We start from the raw sequence: 15,723 nt of genomic DNA, 5'->3' as shown, positions 1-15,723 counted from the left end.
TCACTAAGATTGTCATCCTGTGCACTGGTATTAGAAAAACCAACCTGTGGTATAGGAAATAAATGACAAGCTGCATATGTTGTTTCTAAGGTGAGAACTGATTCTGTTGCATGGAAGGGGTTTGGGTTCTTTATGATCTCTTTGGAAGAACTGTAGGCCCAGGGTTAATACTTACTCCTTTGCAGACTTCCAGTTTAGGATGAGCCACCTTTGTTTTATTAACCAGTGATGTCACAAATAATGATGAGTCAAATATCTGAGTACTTAGATTCAGAGTATGAATTAATGTAGGAGTAAGAATTCCTATATTTCTTCTGCTTTTGTCCCCCAGATCAACCCTGGCAGTGCAGCAAGTCAGTCAGCTGTTGCATACATAAGGAAGCAGAATTTGTTCACACATTGAAAATAGGTACAACAGTATTGAAATAGGCAAAATGGGCTCTTGGTTCAGTGTTATGCCCTAAAAAGCAGGGTAGGCATGAATACCCTCCTGATCTTTGGATGACTAAAAGAAGAGAAATACAATGTTACGGCTGAATTCAGGGGTGTTTATTGCTGACAGCGGCTGGGTTGTGGTATCACTTCATTTTATAGCCAGTTGCTGGCAAAAGGCCTTGAGAGAGTTTTCTCTACTCTAGATTATTTTTTCAGTCCAGAATAATTTTGGGAAGTGATATCTCATGGAGCAGGGTGGACAAATGTTTGGTGCTCATAACATCAATTTTAGGAATCATTGATGCTAGCAGACACTGCAGTGTCTGAAGAATATGTCCCATGCTTGGCATGGCACAGACAGTATTTAGCAAAAGCATGTGGGTGACTGGAGTGCCTCTGAGGAGCCCGAGTTGTTAGGCAGCAGTGGACCTATGTTTATGCTGCATCTGTAGTGCTGTAGAGCTACAATCTTGATCAGGATTCCCCAGTATTTGATGATGGACAAACTCAGGCCACAGTCCCAGCTCCAAACTGAGTGTTACTGTGGTCAGCATTTTTTTGTTAGCTCCTTAATCTACTGTGGCTGGAAAGATTATTAAAAATTAATAGTCATAGCCATAGAGAGGACTGCAAGGGGCTGCTGCTGATTGCAGAGGGAGTACAAGTATTCATTCAGCCTTCCTTCTGTGACCTGATTTGACTCACTAAAATAGCAGCAAGAAAAAAAATCTGAGAACTTTCTACCATTACAGTGAGCGACTTCTCTTATGAAAAGGTCTCACCTTGTTAGTGTAGTGTGGGAATGTAAGGCTGAGTGTATTGGCAGATGGAAAGAGCTGAGTGGAAGTAGAAGGAAAGGAATAAGACTTTTTTCTTCTGGCAGTGGTAAGCTGTAGCTCAGTGTGGTTGTCCATGGGACTACAAGAGATGCAACAGAGATGCCTTCAGCAGTGCTTGTCAGGTATGCAGTTCTAACCAACCAGATGGAGAAGATGTACAGCTTGCAAGAGGTTGTGCCAGAGTTCAGTGGGAGTGGAGAGCTGGTGCTTGGGTTTGCTAGATAGCTTTGTAGTCCGCAGTGTGCAACAAGTGCATGTGCTTTAAAGCAACACATCAATTAGAGACGACCTAAGTGCTGATCTGTCCTCTGAATAGTCTGCAGTGGATCCAGATGGAAGATCTCAGAGGATGGTGCAGATAAAGGGACTGGAAAATACGGTCTTTTGCTGGGAGCAGTTTCTGTACTTGTTCTTACACTGTCAATATGGTCTGTAACTCTGGTTTTGCAGTAACAAAGGACATGGGCTATTTCACTTTACTAGATAGTAAATTGGTAGGTCAGTCTGTTGTAGCAGAAGAAGTCAAGCCATCATCTTTCCATCCTGGCACTTATCCATGATCTAATGCTGGTGGTTTGAAAAGACTGGCATGGCTTTGTGTATTTGCAGGGTGCTCTTGAGAACAGCTGGTGGCAGGTTACCTGCAGTATTTAAGGTTTGTTCATTGACAGTTGCCAAAATTACTACCTATTCCTACAACCTGAAACAGAAATTCAAATTATTTTGCAAATACAAGGTTAAACTCTTTAAATAACTGTTCTGTGGAGTTGTGACCTGCTGGCCTTCTTGCTGATAGTGACAGCAAATTCAGTTCAGGACTGCCTTGTACAATAGCTGAAAGGTCTCCAGTGTGAAATGTCAACCAGCAAACCAATGCCCCTTTATGGATAGCAGTGTATTGCCAAAATACTTAGCTTTTCCTGAAGTCCAGCATGCCATCAATTTGTAACAATAGTTTGAAGATGAATGTCAGTTGTTCTTCAGGAGAAAATGATTAAATTATTCCACTGTCTTTATGTTTTGTATTGTATGGGGTGGATTGCATTGATTATCAAATATACTTGGGTTTTCCTTGACTTGTGGAAAGGTTCTGCATTAATGTTTATCTGTTTGTGCTACTGTATGTGTGTTCTCTGATGTAATAAAGACAAGGCATTGCCAGGTCATTGGTTAGTATATCTCATGGAAGCCTTGAACTTTGTGTTACTTGAAAAGAGGACTAAGATTGAAGCTGATTTTTTTTTTTCTTTCTTCAGTCTTATCCCCCTGATGCCATGTTTAGATAAACGACCTGCATACTTTTGAAAGTAACTCTGCTCAGTAAAGTGGCTTTTATGGTCACATCACCCAGGTCACTGGAGTATAAAATTATTTTTCTGATTTACAATGTGCTTTATACAGAGCTGGCTATGCCATTTGTAAGGTGGTGAAAAGTCATGGCTGTTGAACACCACAAACAAGTCCAAGATTAATTTCTTCATTCTAGCCAGGGAGCGAGCAACTTCCCTCAAACTAGTGTGTCTTTGCCTCGTTTCTGACTGTGTTCCATAAATGCTGTGCCAGTGGAACAGAGGCATCGTTTTTCTACATATTCTACAAAGGAAATACTGTGATCTTGTTGAAGATAGATGGAAAACCTGAGTCAGCTGTGATGACCCTAAAAAGGCTATAGGCAACTTGTAATGTGTGTTGCTGTGCCTGAGCTTACGGCACGGTGGGGCTACACAGCTTTCAGAAGCAGATCCAGTTATGTGTATTTCAAGTGTTGTTTGGGTGTGCCTAACCTGCTTACTGGCAGGAAATCCTGCCTCCCTTTCTGCCAGGTACTGTCAGCATGTTCACCCTTAAAAAGTGCTGATATGAAGCATTTATACAGTCCAGTGTTATTCTTCAGAACTCCTTGGTGCACATGGAGTTTGCCAGTGAAAAAGCACTGACTGATCTGGCAGTGCAAGACATGCGAGAACAACCTTTACAAAATAGCACACATCTTAAAAGCAGAACCCTCAGCTTTTGGACTTTGAAAGGAGATGGAACTGTGTCCTGGAGATAGGGTGTTCCTTCATGGACAAGTCTAGTTTCCCAAGCCATTTGGGCTCCTTTGTGGGCATTCATCTTTTCTTGTCAGAGTCCTTCATGCTGGCTCAGATTCTTTAGCCATAGCCAAAATATGTTTTTTGGTAATCTCCTTTCTATTCAGACCTTTCTTCACCCCCCCCCCCCTCCCTCTTTGGTATTTTTTTGCTCAAAAGGCTATCTATGTGGTTGGGGGGCAGGGTTATTTGGGTTTGGTGATTGTTTTTAAACAGAATGTGCTTACCTACAGGTAAATAATGTGTAACCAAAGTTTCTGCTCTTCAGTTAAGGGCTGAAAGGTATTTCAGACTGTGACTATAGCCAATTTCTAACAGCAGTCATCCCTAGTCTGAGAGTTGAAATTACAGTGGTTTATAGTATAGTATATTGTACTAGTTTATGTTGGATTTTACATTTATGAACTGGTTTTTGGGAATGCAGTTTTTCTTGCAGGAATTTAATAACAAGTAAATATTTATACAAACAGATCCACCAATCCTTCAGACTTTAAGTATTTTTTTTTTTTTTTAATCTGGTTTGGTACTTTCAGTCTGGTTTTCCAACCACTGCAGAAAATACAAGTTAGTAGACAAACATATATAAAGCTGTCTCCCTGCTTTTCCTTTGGTTGGACTGTAATGTTACAGAACTGCTTCCAGTGTAATGCCTGCATAGGGGTTTTTTTTGAAAAAAAAACCCAAACAGAAACAGGTTTCCAGACCCTTTTATTTTTTCCTTTCCTGTTTTTATTTTGGCTGAAAGAGAACCAAATCAAGGGAACGAAATAGAACACAGCACATCACTTTGCTCTATAAAATGTTCTGAGCAGACAGGTGCAGCTTTATTGAGTAGAAGTGATGGAGCACAAGCTGGCTCTTATGGTAGTGTTTCTGAATGTGGCAATTGTCATCCTGATCACAAAATGGGAGCAGGTACGTGACTGTGTAGCACCTTTTTGTTTCTGTAGAGATTGCTACTCTGTCTTGAAGGAACTAAAAGCCCTTGCCAGTTCCTTAGAAATATTAAATATTCTGACTAATTTCTTTGCTTATTGTGTTTCAAGATGCTTAATTCTCAGATTGTTCTGAGGAAGTATCTTGGTTTTGTTTGTGCTTACTGACTCTGGTATCTTAGCAATCAAATTCAAACATAGATATGGTTGTGAGATGGATACAGAAAAATCTAAACCAAGTATTTTATTGCCTACAATTCAGTGAAAGGAAATTCAGGCATATTACTTGTGTTTCCAGTGAATCCTTTTTATAAGGCCAAATTTGAATTGAGTAAACCAACTGAGAATATTTTTTATAGTATGGGAAACCACTTCCCTTTGTGGCTAGTGCTTTAAACAGACTATATTAGAAATAATATGTAGTGTCACTGTGTCATCAGACTGAAGGAACACCAGAGCAAAGTGCCTTTATTGTAGGACAGTTTGTTGGCCAGAATCAATTATAATGACTATATTGATTTTAGCTAACTGCCTATGAAATTTCAAAAGATTACAACTTTAATTGATGTTGAATTGCATTGAGTTGATTGATTTCCATGTCTGGTTTAAGTAAGTACTTACTGAGTGCTCAAATCTCCAGTGGTGTTCAGAGCTGGGAGAGGGAGAGCAGAAGAGATTGTATAATGTTGCCAGGCAGGATTGAACTCAGGAAGGGGGGATGGTATGGATAGGGAAGGGCAGATGTTGTCTCTGTTATGTGCATATTCAGGGTAGAAAATAGATGTGATGAGAAAACAGGAATGTGGATATTGCTTGGAGGCAGGTCTAAGTTGTAGAGGAACTCTTATAGTGGTGTATGGCCCTCTGGATAGGGATCGCTGCCTCTGTAAGGAATGGAAGTGTGGCTCCATCCAACTTGACCCACCCACTCCTTAGGATAATCTTGGATTTTACCATTAGAGGCATGACAATCAAGTGTGGTGTTTTGGAGGGGAGTTTGTTTAGTGTAGTCTCAGGCATTTGCACACTGAGTGTTAAGCATTGCTTCACTGCCTTTGCTTGTATTCCTCCTCTCATATTCATCTCGATATGAGAACTTCCATATGCCAGTGTCACTTCCAGTCACAGGAGTATTTTCAAGGTCTGTAATTCTGATTCTTGCCTTACACAATGATTTACCATCCCAAAATGGCTCGACTCGTTAGTGCCACCTATGTGTCTGCCTGGTCTGTTGTTACCTTGCCGTGCTACAATTACCTGGGATGGGCGTGGTGTGGGTATGTGGTTGGCATTTCAGTACTGCTCTGTTGTTACCTTGCCGTGCTACAATTACCTGGGGTGGGCGTGGTGTGGGTATGATGTGGTTGGCATTTCAGTACTGCCGTGCTGTGCAAATGAATCCCAAACCTTTATCCGTGGAGAGTTTGAATCCTTTCTACGCTGATTTCTGTTTAGAACTTATGCATATGGCTAAATCAATAATCAACTAATGACAATGTGAAGAGCGAAACCAACCTGTGTGGCGTTATTGAAAACGCATTACTGGATCAGAACTCCAGAGCATGTAATGTATTTGCTGAGTTGTGAGTCTGATTTATTGATTTGTTTTCTTCCTTATGTTCTGCTGATTCCATAATTCTGTTAAATAGATGAGCACAAATAATATATTTCTACCATTAAGAATCAAGGTCTTGATGTACTGCATCAGATTATAGAAGTAGATATTTTGATCTCAGTAGTCTGAGATAGCTGCTGCTTTAAAGGCAGGCTGTGCTCATCTGTAAAAGTTTTCTTCTGACCTCTATGCAATTATTGTATTCTGTGAAGCATGCAATATAAGCATCAATGCTGTTAATAGCCATAAATAATTCCTCTTTCTAAAAATTTCTATCTGATCCATGTTGTTGACTTGCAGATGAAGTTGCTAAGTATCTCCCTAATGAAATTAACTATTACAGTCACGACCAGAAACTAAGGAAATGGAAAGCTAAGACAGCATGAAGAATTAACAATCATAGCAATTGACTGAGATGTGGTGCTGCATAAAATAAAATAAGAAAAAGATCTGCATTCTCCAGAGACCGATTGTGAAAGCTTTAAGTCTTGGCTAAAATAAATAATTACTAGGTGAGCTGTACAAGTAGTACCAAAGCAGGAGTGAGGGAACATACAAGGTAACATATTTGGGGTTATTTCAAAGCAAGATGTTTGATGTCTTTTGTGAGGTCTGTGTCAATATAGATGGTAGGTTTCCAGTTAAATAAAATGAATTTCTTAGAGGGAGAGGTAAAGTAGCAGAGGGTGTATATACTACATGCAAGTCAGGAAAACTGGGGGCTGATGGCATTTTCATGCTTAAGTTGGAGAGTGCTAAGGTACTTCAGTGTGGAGATAGTCTAACGTTACCAAAATCCATATTTCAGTAAGCACCTAATTGGTTACTTTAATAGCCAAGATGTTGCCTAAGAACCGTTATAGTGCCTTTGATAAAAGCAAATGTTTGGGATATTTATTTTTGTAATGACACAGTTTGTAACATGAATGTGGAATGGAATATGGACAGTCTAAACCAGATTACAGTTTGATAATAATTGTAAAGTGTGGCCTGGGATGAGGCAGAGAAGTTTCATTTGACTCAGTTCCTATGGACCTCTGCAACAGAGATTTAAACATGACCAGTGAGTTTTGTTACAGCCTGTGCGTGAGATGGGGTCCTCCACATCCTGATGGGGAGGGGCCAGGTGTTCTGGTACCTCTGTAACCATCTGCCAGAGGTTGCTGTGCTGCCAGAAGGGCCGAATTAAAGCCTGAGGATCTTGGCTGCATGGGGGAAGGTGGTTCTTGATATATTTATGGGAATGAAAATACCCGTCTGAGAGAGCTCAGACCACAGTGAGTGAGCTTAGAGAATATGCCTGGATACATCAAGGCCTGATTTTAAGTGATTTTTTTTTTTTTTACTATTTTTTTAGTGTGCAGAAATAATCAGAATGAAGGTGTATTGGGTTACTTAGGAGAATCCAAAAGTTGCTGGTAAACTTTACTAATGTAGGACTAATGCTATATATTAGCTCACATTGAATTCAGCAATGTATTTTAGGCATAAATTAAGGGAAGAGTAATTCTGAAAAAGCTGCGATGCTGCAGCAGCACTTCTTACAACATTTCAACTTTTAAATTAATTTTTAAGTGAAACTAAAAACAAAATAAAAACTTAATTTCTTACTGCATGAAACAGTTATAATTTGAAACCTAATTTCTCTTGACTGAGCCACAAGATAAAACCTGTTATTCACAGCTCTGTTGAGAGTAGCAGGATTTACCTTAGCAGTTTAGAGAAATGTAAAAAAAAATTCTATCCTGCCTGCTAGGGCTTGCACTGAGTCTGCAATTTAGGACTGAAAAAGTGATGCCATCTTTTGTCTATAAAACTGGAATTTGTTAGGGTCAGACTTGAGTGCCTTCTGGATGGTTACAGGAGAGGTGAGCGGATCCTTAAGCCAGAGTGGGAGGAGAAAGGATATGAAACTATACAAGTGGAGATTGTGTCACGGAGACTTCTTGATAATGGGAGGATGTGATGCCATTCAGATCTGCCCTCTGCTGAAGAAAACGTTTACTGTGTAGATGTGCTGGTTTATAGTTCTTTATAAAGCAGAACATGATGACCTGACTGCCAGGTCATGAGGAAGGTCAAAGCAGATTTTATCACAGACACCAATGTAATTTCCTTCACTGGATTACACTGAGGAGGCTCTCTAAAGATCTGACCAAAGTCCCTTATCTGCCTCTCCTTATTTTGCAGTTTGCTTCATGGAAGTGAAGAAATAGGATCAAGTTTAATGTTGCAATTGTGATTTTTTTTTTAATTTATTTTTTTTTAAATTCCCCAGACACCACAACATCCACATTATTTTTCTTTCTTTGGTGTATGCTGGCAGTTTCATCACTGTGTGCTGAGGCACCAGGAGCAGAAACCAGGTGGTAACATCAAGGCCACGTTTTAGTTGTCTGAACCCGAAAGAGACAAAACTAGATGGTACTCTGAGAGGCAGAGGGTTGCCCTTTCTTGTGATAGTTTGAATTAGCTGTAGTGTGTCAGGGATACCTGAATAAGAAGCTTCCGTGGTTTTTAGCTGCAGCAGTTCAGTGTTAATGTGACACATCAGTGATGCAGATTTACTGGTATTTGCCTGTAAACTCATGCCTTGTTCCAAGTGGGCAGTTATAAATTGTGCTTTAAGTTAGCTGAATGCAGAAAATGGGATGGAGCAGGGTTGTGTTAGCTCTAATGAAGGAAAAATGGCATGAAATATTAAATAATAACTGTTATTATAAGATACTTCATAAATCCAAAGGAAGTAGATGTGAAAAAGACCTATGAGGTCACCTAACCTATCTATTCCAGAGAACTGGCTTACTGCCTGCAATATATAATCATTGTGTGCTACTCCAGACTAGTTCTAAATGCCCCAGCTTTAGTACTCTTACTGCAAAAGAGGAGGATAGAAAGGCTGATAGACTTTTCTATTGCATAAACTTTTCCTCACTTGTCTGTTTCTGAAACTCTTCCTCAGATTTACGTGTTGGTTCTTTCCTCTATTTTGTCCTTTTATTTTTTAATTTAATTTTTTAATTTTGTTTTTCTGCTCTAATGCCAGAATGCCCTGAAGAGTGAGATGACTTTAATAATTCTGGATAGCTATGTTATCTCTATGCCTTTTGTGTAGATCACAGTCACTCCTTTGATTGACAATTCTCTTTTTGAATCTTGCCCAGTTTTTAATTTTTTTTCCCCCTCTCTCTCCTGTGGCAGCTGGTTTCACTGGTTAATCACCCCAGACTGATAGTGTGTGGAGGGAGAGTATTTTTTATACTCTCTCCTTCTCTTTGTGCCCCCTCACTACACATTTGTACATCCTCATTGGGCAAATACCCCATTAGGAGAGAGCAGTATCACTATTCCCATGTAGAGGTGGAAGGCAGTAATGATTTGCCACAAAGAAAGGTAGTGTGAGCAGTGAAGCCTTAGTGGTGGTATTGTGTCTCTTTACACACCCTGGAGTGAGCAGTACCAAAAAGGTGATGTTTGTCTTGTGTTTGCTGTCATGAACTTGAAAGTACACCCTGAAAAACAAGTACCTGTTCAAAGAGGGAACATGTAATGGTCTGTCCATATCTGAGAAGAAAATGTGGAACAGTTCTTTAGCCTCTCTGAGTGTTCTTACTGTTATTTCTTTGTTTCACTTACTCTGTAATTCTCTTTTCAGCCCGGTCAAGGAGTCTGGTGATGGGTGAACAGATTGGGCCTCCCTCCAGACCATCTTCTCCAAATCCTCAAGAACGTGTGCTGAAGTGTGGCTGGCTAAAGAAACAAAGGAGCATTATGAAGAACTGGCAGCAGCGGTGGTTTGTGCTGCGTGGGGATCAGCTCTCCTATTATAAGGATGAAGAGGAAACTAAACCTCAGGTGTGACTAGAGAACTGTAGGACTTAATGGTTGTGACTTCTGTGATCACAGTCATGCTTTGATTGACAGCTCATTTCAGTTGTTTTCTATCCTCACCAAAACCATACACACTTAAGGAGGTTCAAAGGCAAGAGATGTCACAGGGAGGCTTCTCTACTACCAGACAAGTCATAGAGCTTGAGAAAAGGTTAGAAGGTGTTTATTTACCCACTAGGGCATGCTGACCTCCAAATCTTAATATGGTCATCTATGAGACTGGAGTTTGACAGGAAGAGCTATGGAGTTACAGATTACTGAGGCAGGAGTGATTAACCTTGCTTGCTCAGCTGGGACTCGTTATCTCCCAGTTAATCCGTTGTTAGCCATGAGGTGAACCAGCTCAGGGCTGGCTTGTGTGTGTGTGGAGTGCATAGGTTTTGTTACATGCTGAGAATGGGCTGTAATGTGTTTTAGTGTGGGGGGAGAGGGGGTGGCTGTTGTGCTGTGGGCTAAAGCTTACAGAGGAGATGAAGAATTTCTTATTCATGTTTTTCAAATGGCTGTAAAATTCTATTGCAGCATTTGTGCTAAGGTCTTCCCTAGTTGCTGCAGTAGATTATGCATCATAATTCACTAGTCATTGTTTGACTGTCAGGCCTTTAACCAGAGTTATTGAACAGAGGGAACATAATTGAATGAGCCAGACAGTGTCCCTGTACTGCTGGCTCCTGATGAGTCAGTACAGGCATTACAGAGTGACAGTCAGCCTGTGTAATATCATCACCATCCACAGACTCATTATGGACGATTATTAAACTGCTTGATGCAGCTGCCTGCTTGACTGTCACACATAAATTTCATTGTAGAGTGAGAATGGAAATTAATATTCCCCTGTGGGCCTGACATGAATATGGTAGATGAATGAGGATGTTGACTGCATCTTATATCTTGCACTCTCCTGATCAGGGCTTTGGTCTATAATTACAGATAGCCTGCTCTGTAAAGGCTAGAGAGATTTCAACTTGATGATGTAACCTGATTACTCAGGATGCTGCCAGTAGCAGCTGGATTTTGCACTTTCAAGCCAAGCACCTTATCTTCATATGCAGTGCATGTGGAGAGCTGGGCACTTCTGAATTGTGTCAGTGAACATGATGAGGAATAAACTGCCTCAGGTAATCATGTTGTAAAGGATTTCTTTAACCCTGGCACTGTTTGGGCACAGGGTTGCCATACATTTATCACTGTGGGAAGCCATTTTGTATAGGATGATACAGGACTATGTCCTGACTATTCTTGTAGGAGTTGCAAATTAGATTTGCATCTGACTTCAGCTACGACTGTATGCATCCCATAGGTGAGATGTACTTTTGGGGCTTGTAGAGAGCTGTTGCTTGGGATTCTCTGGAATGAAAGGGTAATGGCACAGGCGTGCCCATGCATCTTAGGAGGATAACTGAGACTCTTTATTGGAAGGACTTCTTTGTTATTGGCCATAGAGATATTTTCACCAGTTGTTATTTATAATAATCCCTCATTTCCCTCAAACCTAAAGGTACTCATGCTTAATTGAAATCTTCTTGGTTTATTTATTAAGTATGGCCTTTAAGCTTGTGTGTAAAAACTAAATCAATAGTTTCACCAGAGTTCCCATTGATCTTTTGCCTACTTGATTATTTATACATACTCCGGAAGAGAGTTGTATTCTTGTTGTTTACTTGATAAAGTCAAATGAGATTTATGACATAATGTTTCAAAAGAGAAACATGAAACACATCTTTTTGTTTATGGATGTTGCGTTGCCTATTTTTATGAAAACCTGTTCTTTCAGATTCTTAGAGAAAACTGTAGATACTCTTCCTTTAATAATATTGCTGAAAAGGTGGAACTGTAATCTAATGGCAGGAGAATCATGTAGGCTTTCTGAAGAGGAATTATTCTTGTCTTTAATGGACAGAGTACTGTTGAAGGTGTGTATATTTGTGTGCCACCTGACAGTTGCAGTTGCACAGCCCACTCCATCAGACACCAAACGTTAGAGGGTAGACTTGCAGCCATTGCTTTTTTTCAGAGTTTTCTTTTTTTTTTTTTTTGCCCCCATGAGGACAGGGGGAAGTGAGGACTGACTTGCAAAGAGCTTTTGATGCTGCTACTGACTCTGTCAATATATGTGTGGGTTTTTTAAGTAGCTTTGGGCTCATTTCTATTCCCAGGAAAGGAGACAGCAGGCACCCCTCCCCAATTTCCAGGGGAACAGAAGTCACTGCAACTAATTCATTAACCTTCCTTCAGTATTGGCTTGGCGTGATAAAAAGCTTTAATGCATCTGCAGTGGGCTTGAATTTTGTGCTTTAGGAAACAGCATAATTTTCTAGAATGTGTTCTGTCCATTGGACTCTAAAGATGATGTTTTTATACAATACTTTTTGATACCATTCGGAGTAACTTCAGATGCATTTTTGTCAAGTTGCCTTTCCAATGTTTTCCTGTTATCTTTGGAATGTCTTCAGTTTATCTTTGAATTTCAGTGAATGTCAGAGTCAAATTGCAGGGCAACAGGATTGGGAGGAAAGGGTGTTGAAGGTTTATCCTGTTGTGTTGACTTATTTTACCTCAATTTTAAATCTTACAACCATTCTTGAGAAACCACTCAGCATGGATTTTGCTAAGTGCCCTCCTGCACTGTGTCCTTCCATAGTCTTATCCTTACACTAGCAGGGGGACAGGAACTGAGCCTTTACACTGTTGAACAAAGCATCTGTAGGAAGATGTATTCCCAAGGAGCAAAGCTATGGAAGTTATACTGAATAGCAGCAATCATAAGTAACATATCTGGCCTCATTATTTTAGAGAGAAGATTGCAAAGGTCATATGATGAGTTGTCTTCTGTTAGTTGAAATTCTGGATAGTCTGTCTCATGAGACACTAATTATGTTTCTCCATTATATGTGGATCTGCAAACTGGCAAATAGCATAACTAGAATTTGTTTTGATTACCAGTGTTATAATGGTCAAGTGTGTCTTGGATTTGGTTGTTGCCAGATTAGTAAACATGCATAGCTACATTCTCATAAACCAGGGATATGTGTGAAAAAACCTGACTGAAACAGCTGTCTTCGTTTTCTGTTCAGCAAGAAAAGATGCTTTGGAACCAGTTTGCATTCCAGGGCAGTTTAGTGCAGGAGTGGGAACTGCTGATTACCTTCTTCATGGCTTAACTCTTGAGAGTCCCAGTTCTTATGGTATTTTGTCTGATTATGCATATGTCCTGAAGAATGTTAACTGGAAACCCTTTAAAATATCAGAGATTAAATGCTTGTTTCACTCTTGTTACTGGACAAGAGCTTCCTGTGGTATCTTTTTCAGCTTTTCCATAAAGACCATTTTGCCCACTTTGAAGATACTCTGTCACCAGCTATCCAGAATTCCTAAACTGGAATACGTTGTGTTAGTTATGATTGGGCTCAAAGTGGAAATGAAGCTGAATACTGGCAGCATTTGAACTTAGGAAGTAAAAAGGCTCCAGTTTTTTTCTAGGGAAGCTATAGTCTTTTGGATTAAAAGGGTAGTCCATTGCCTTGCAAACCCGAATTAGCTGCTCTCTTCTAGTATCTCCCTGGGAACTTCTGTGTACTGAGGATCTCTGGAAAATTGGCCATTTTATTCAAATGCATGCTGCAACCAGAAATTCAGGGGTGTAGGAAGAGCAGATGTAATGTGAGATAAAACTTTTGCAAGGGATAATTAGTTACGGAAATCAAGGAGAATCACTTCTGCGTGCTCAGAGTAGTGTTATTCCAGAGGAAAGAGCCTTTAACCAGCAGTGTCCAGTGTGAGAGAAAGGACAGTGAAGCAGGTGCATGACCAGCTCAAATCTTTTCTTGCTCAGAACTGTAGAAAGGTGTTGGGCTCAGTAGATGAGCAGGACTTGAATTTACTATACATTTCGTCATCCTTTCCTTACCCTTTTAGTGGCCTTTCCCTTTTCACTAATGTTTGTGTCCATTACAGGGTTTGATACTACTGCAAGGCAGTCAGGTGAATGAGCTGCCACCTAATCCTGATGAACCAGGGAAACATCTCTTTGAAATTACCCCAGGTATGCCAGCATTTCTTTGTGCTTTCAACATAACATCACCTCATTCCCATCAGTTGTCATTAATGGTAACTGAGTTGTACTTATCGCTCCTGAGTGTTCTGATACACTGGCCAGATTATCTAGTGAGACTGAGAAATGGGACTTGACTACATGGTGTTGTTTTGGATATGAGTGCTCCTGTGATATCTCATTTTCATTTCATAGTGGTTGAGATGCATCATGCTCCTTGAATTTTCTGTTTGGAGAGGGCTCTTTGCTTGGAGTGTTGTGCAGTCTCTCAAACTGTGTTCTTCCAGTTGTTATGGGAGAGACAGGCACAGAACTTGTGGAGAAGGGACACGCAGTACCTGGATGCAATTTCTTTCATGTTTACTACCTATTTTGGGAAGCAGGTGGGAGGGCAGACAAAAAGCTTCAAAACATTTCCCTTTTGGATGAAAGGTTTAAGAAAATAGATGACCTAGCATGGAAGAGAGGCTGAAATTTTTTTAGCTAGAAAATCTAATGATCTGTCACTGTAGTATTAATGTAAAACTTTTGCAGTCATTTTAGCTCCCATATAAGTGCTTCCTGTGGACAGAGTTGGTATCTCCAGAGTAGATTTAGAATTAAGTTCCTTGTTGCAGCATAGGAGCAACTGAATTCAGTTGATTTAGTTCTGATTGTATTTGGGGGATGACCAGCCCTGTGCATGGGTTTGAATGCAGTGTATTTTGGAGGCAGTTTCAAGTGGCAGCATCTACAGAGGAAAAAACCAAAAACCTGTTGCACTGCTACAGTGTTACAGCAGATGAGTGAGAGCTGTGTAAGGACTAGGCCAGTTCCTCTACCTCCCAGTACCTGAAGACTGAGTTCCCAGAAACAAAGAAGGAGACAAATGTGACTCTGCTAAAAATTGTGAGTGCACTGACTCAGTCATCATGCACTTCACTGCCAGCTTGTTCTGCGTGGACTCCCTGTCCATGCTGCTTAGCATTGTCTCTCCCAACAGTATTGGTGCTGTCAGTAGGGTAGATAAAAGTAATTGCATTAGGCTGCCTCTTGTTTTTAATGGAATTTTTTTTAAAAGCAACATTTGCCCCTGTATTTGAATGTTACTGCTGTGAAGTCAGGTGTGTTTTTACACTTTGGGGTCTTTGTCTTACCACCCTGTTAGGCTGGCTTAAAATGCCTTTTTGCACATCCCTCTTGACACAGTGGCAGGCAGAGCAAGAACAGGCAGTGCTGTAAGATTTTGAACTACACCAGAACGCAGTGTTTTGCAGTGACTTAGTCACAGAATTCTGTTTGACACGCAGGAAGCTACCTGGGGAGAAGAGATTTATTTTTTTTCTCTTACTTATCATTGTGCACTCTCTGTTAGTGCCTTTTTTTCTTTCTTATACTGCACCATGCGTTCATAAGTGGGGTCCCACAAACCACAGGGCATTGGGCCCAGCTTGCATGGAGGATCTCCAAGGAAGTGGCATTCATTGTTGGTCTGAATGTGACACATCTGCACCATTTTCCAAAGATTGTGCCCCATACTGATGCAGAAGGACTGTGGACCTGCAGTGTGAAAGCACTTGGGTTGTTGTGATTGTGAATGATTCCATGTGTTCTGGCAGTGATCTGAAATAATTAACTGAGCCACAGACTGGCTTGATTAAACTTCCTGCAGGCTTGAGTTTCTTCTGATTCCAAATGAGAAAGCAGTAATTCTTCTCTGCTTGTCCAACCTGTCAGGTTATATTACTGCAAAAGAGTGGTCCTACACTGCAGGTTGCTTCAGGTGAGTTGGTAAAGCAGGGCCATGTGGCTAGTTGAAAGGGGCTGCTCAGAAGGGTGGAAAAAAGTGATGCTGTTCAACATGGTTGTGGATCCCAGGATATTT

General features: G+C 40.5%; 1 protein-coding gene across 3 annotated transcripts in view; it reads left to right on the top strand.

The window, feature by feature from the left end:
- The first annotated feature begins 5,854 nt into the window (after positions 1-5,854).
- The window catches only part of ARHGAP22 (Rho GTPase activating protein 22), a 119,668-nt gene continuing 109,799 nt past the window's right edge, over positions 5,855-15,723 (top strand). For all 3 annotated transcript variants that reach the window (XM_017725976.1, XM_017725975.1, XM_008643774.2), the window contains exons 1-3: positions 5,855-5,885; positions 9,573-9,772; positions 13,763-13,850. In XM_017725976.1, coding sequence (XP_017581465.1) covers positions 5,870-5,885; positions 9,573-9,772; positions 13,763-13,850 — 304 coding nt within the window. In that variant the 5' untranslated portion in view covers positions 5,855-5,869. The remainder of the gene's footprint in view (positions 5,886-9,572; positions 9,773-13,762; positions 13,851-15,723) is intronic.

This window comes from Corvus brachyrhynchos, unplaced genomic scaffold (genome assembly GCF_000691975.1).
Source record: "Corvus brachyrhynchos isolate BGI_N302 unplaced genomic scaffold, ASM69197v1 scaffold61, whole genome shotgun sequence".
Taxonomy (NCBI): domain Eukaryota; kingdom Metazoa; phylum Chordata; class Aves; order Passeriformes; family Corvidae; genus Corvus; species Corvus brachyrhynchos.
This window is presented reverse-complemented; position numbering and strand designations above follow the sequence as displayed.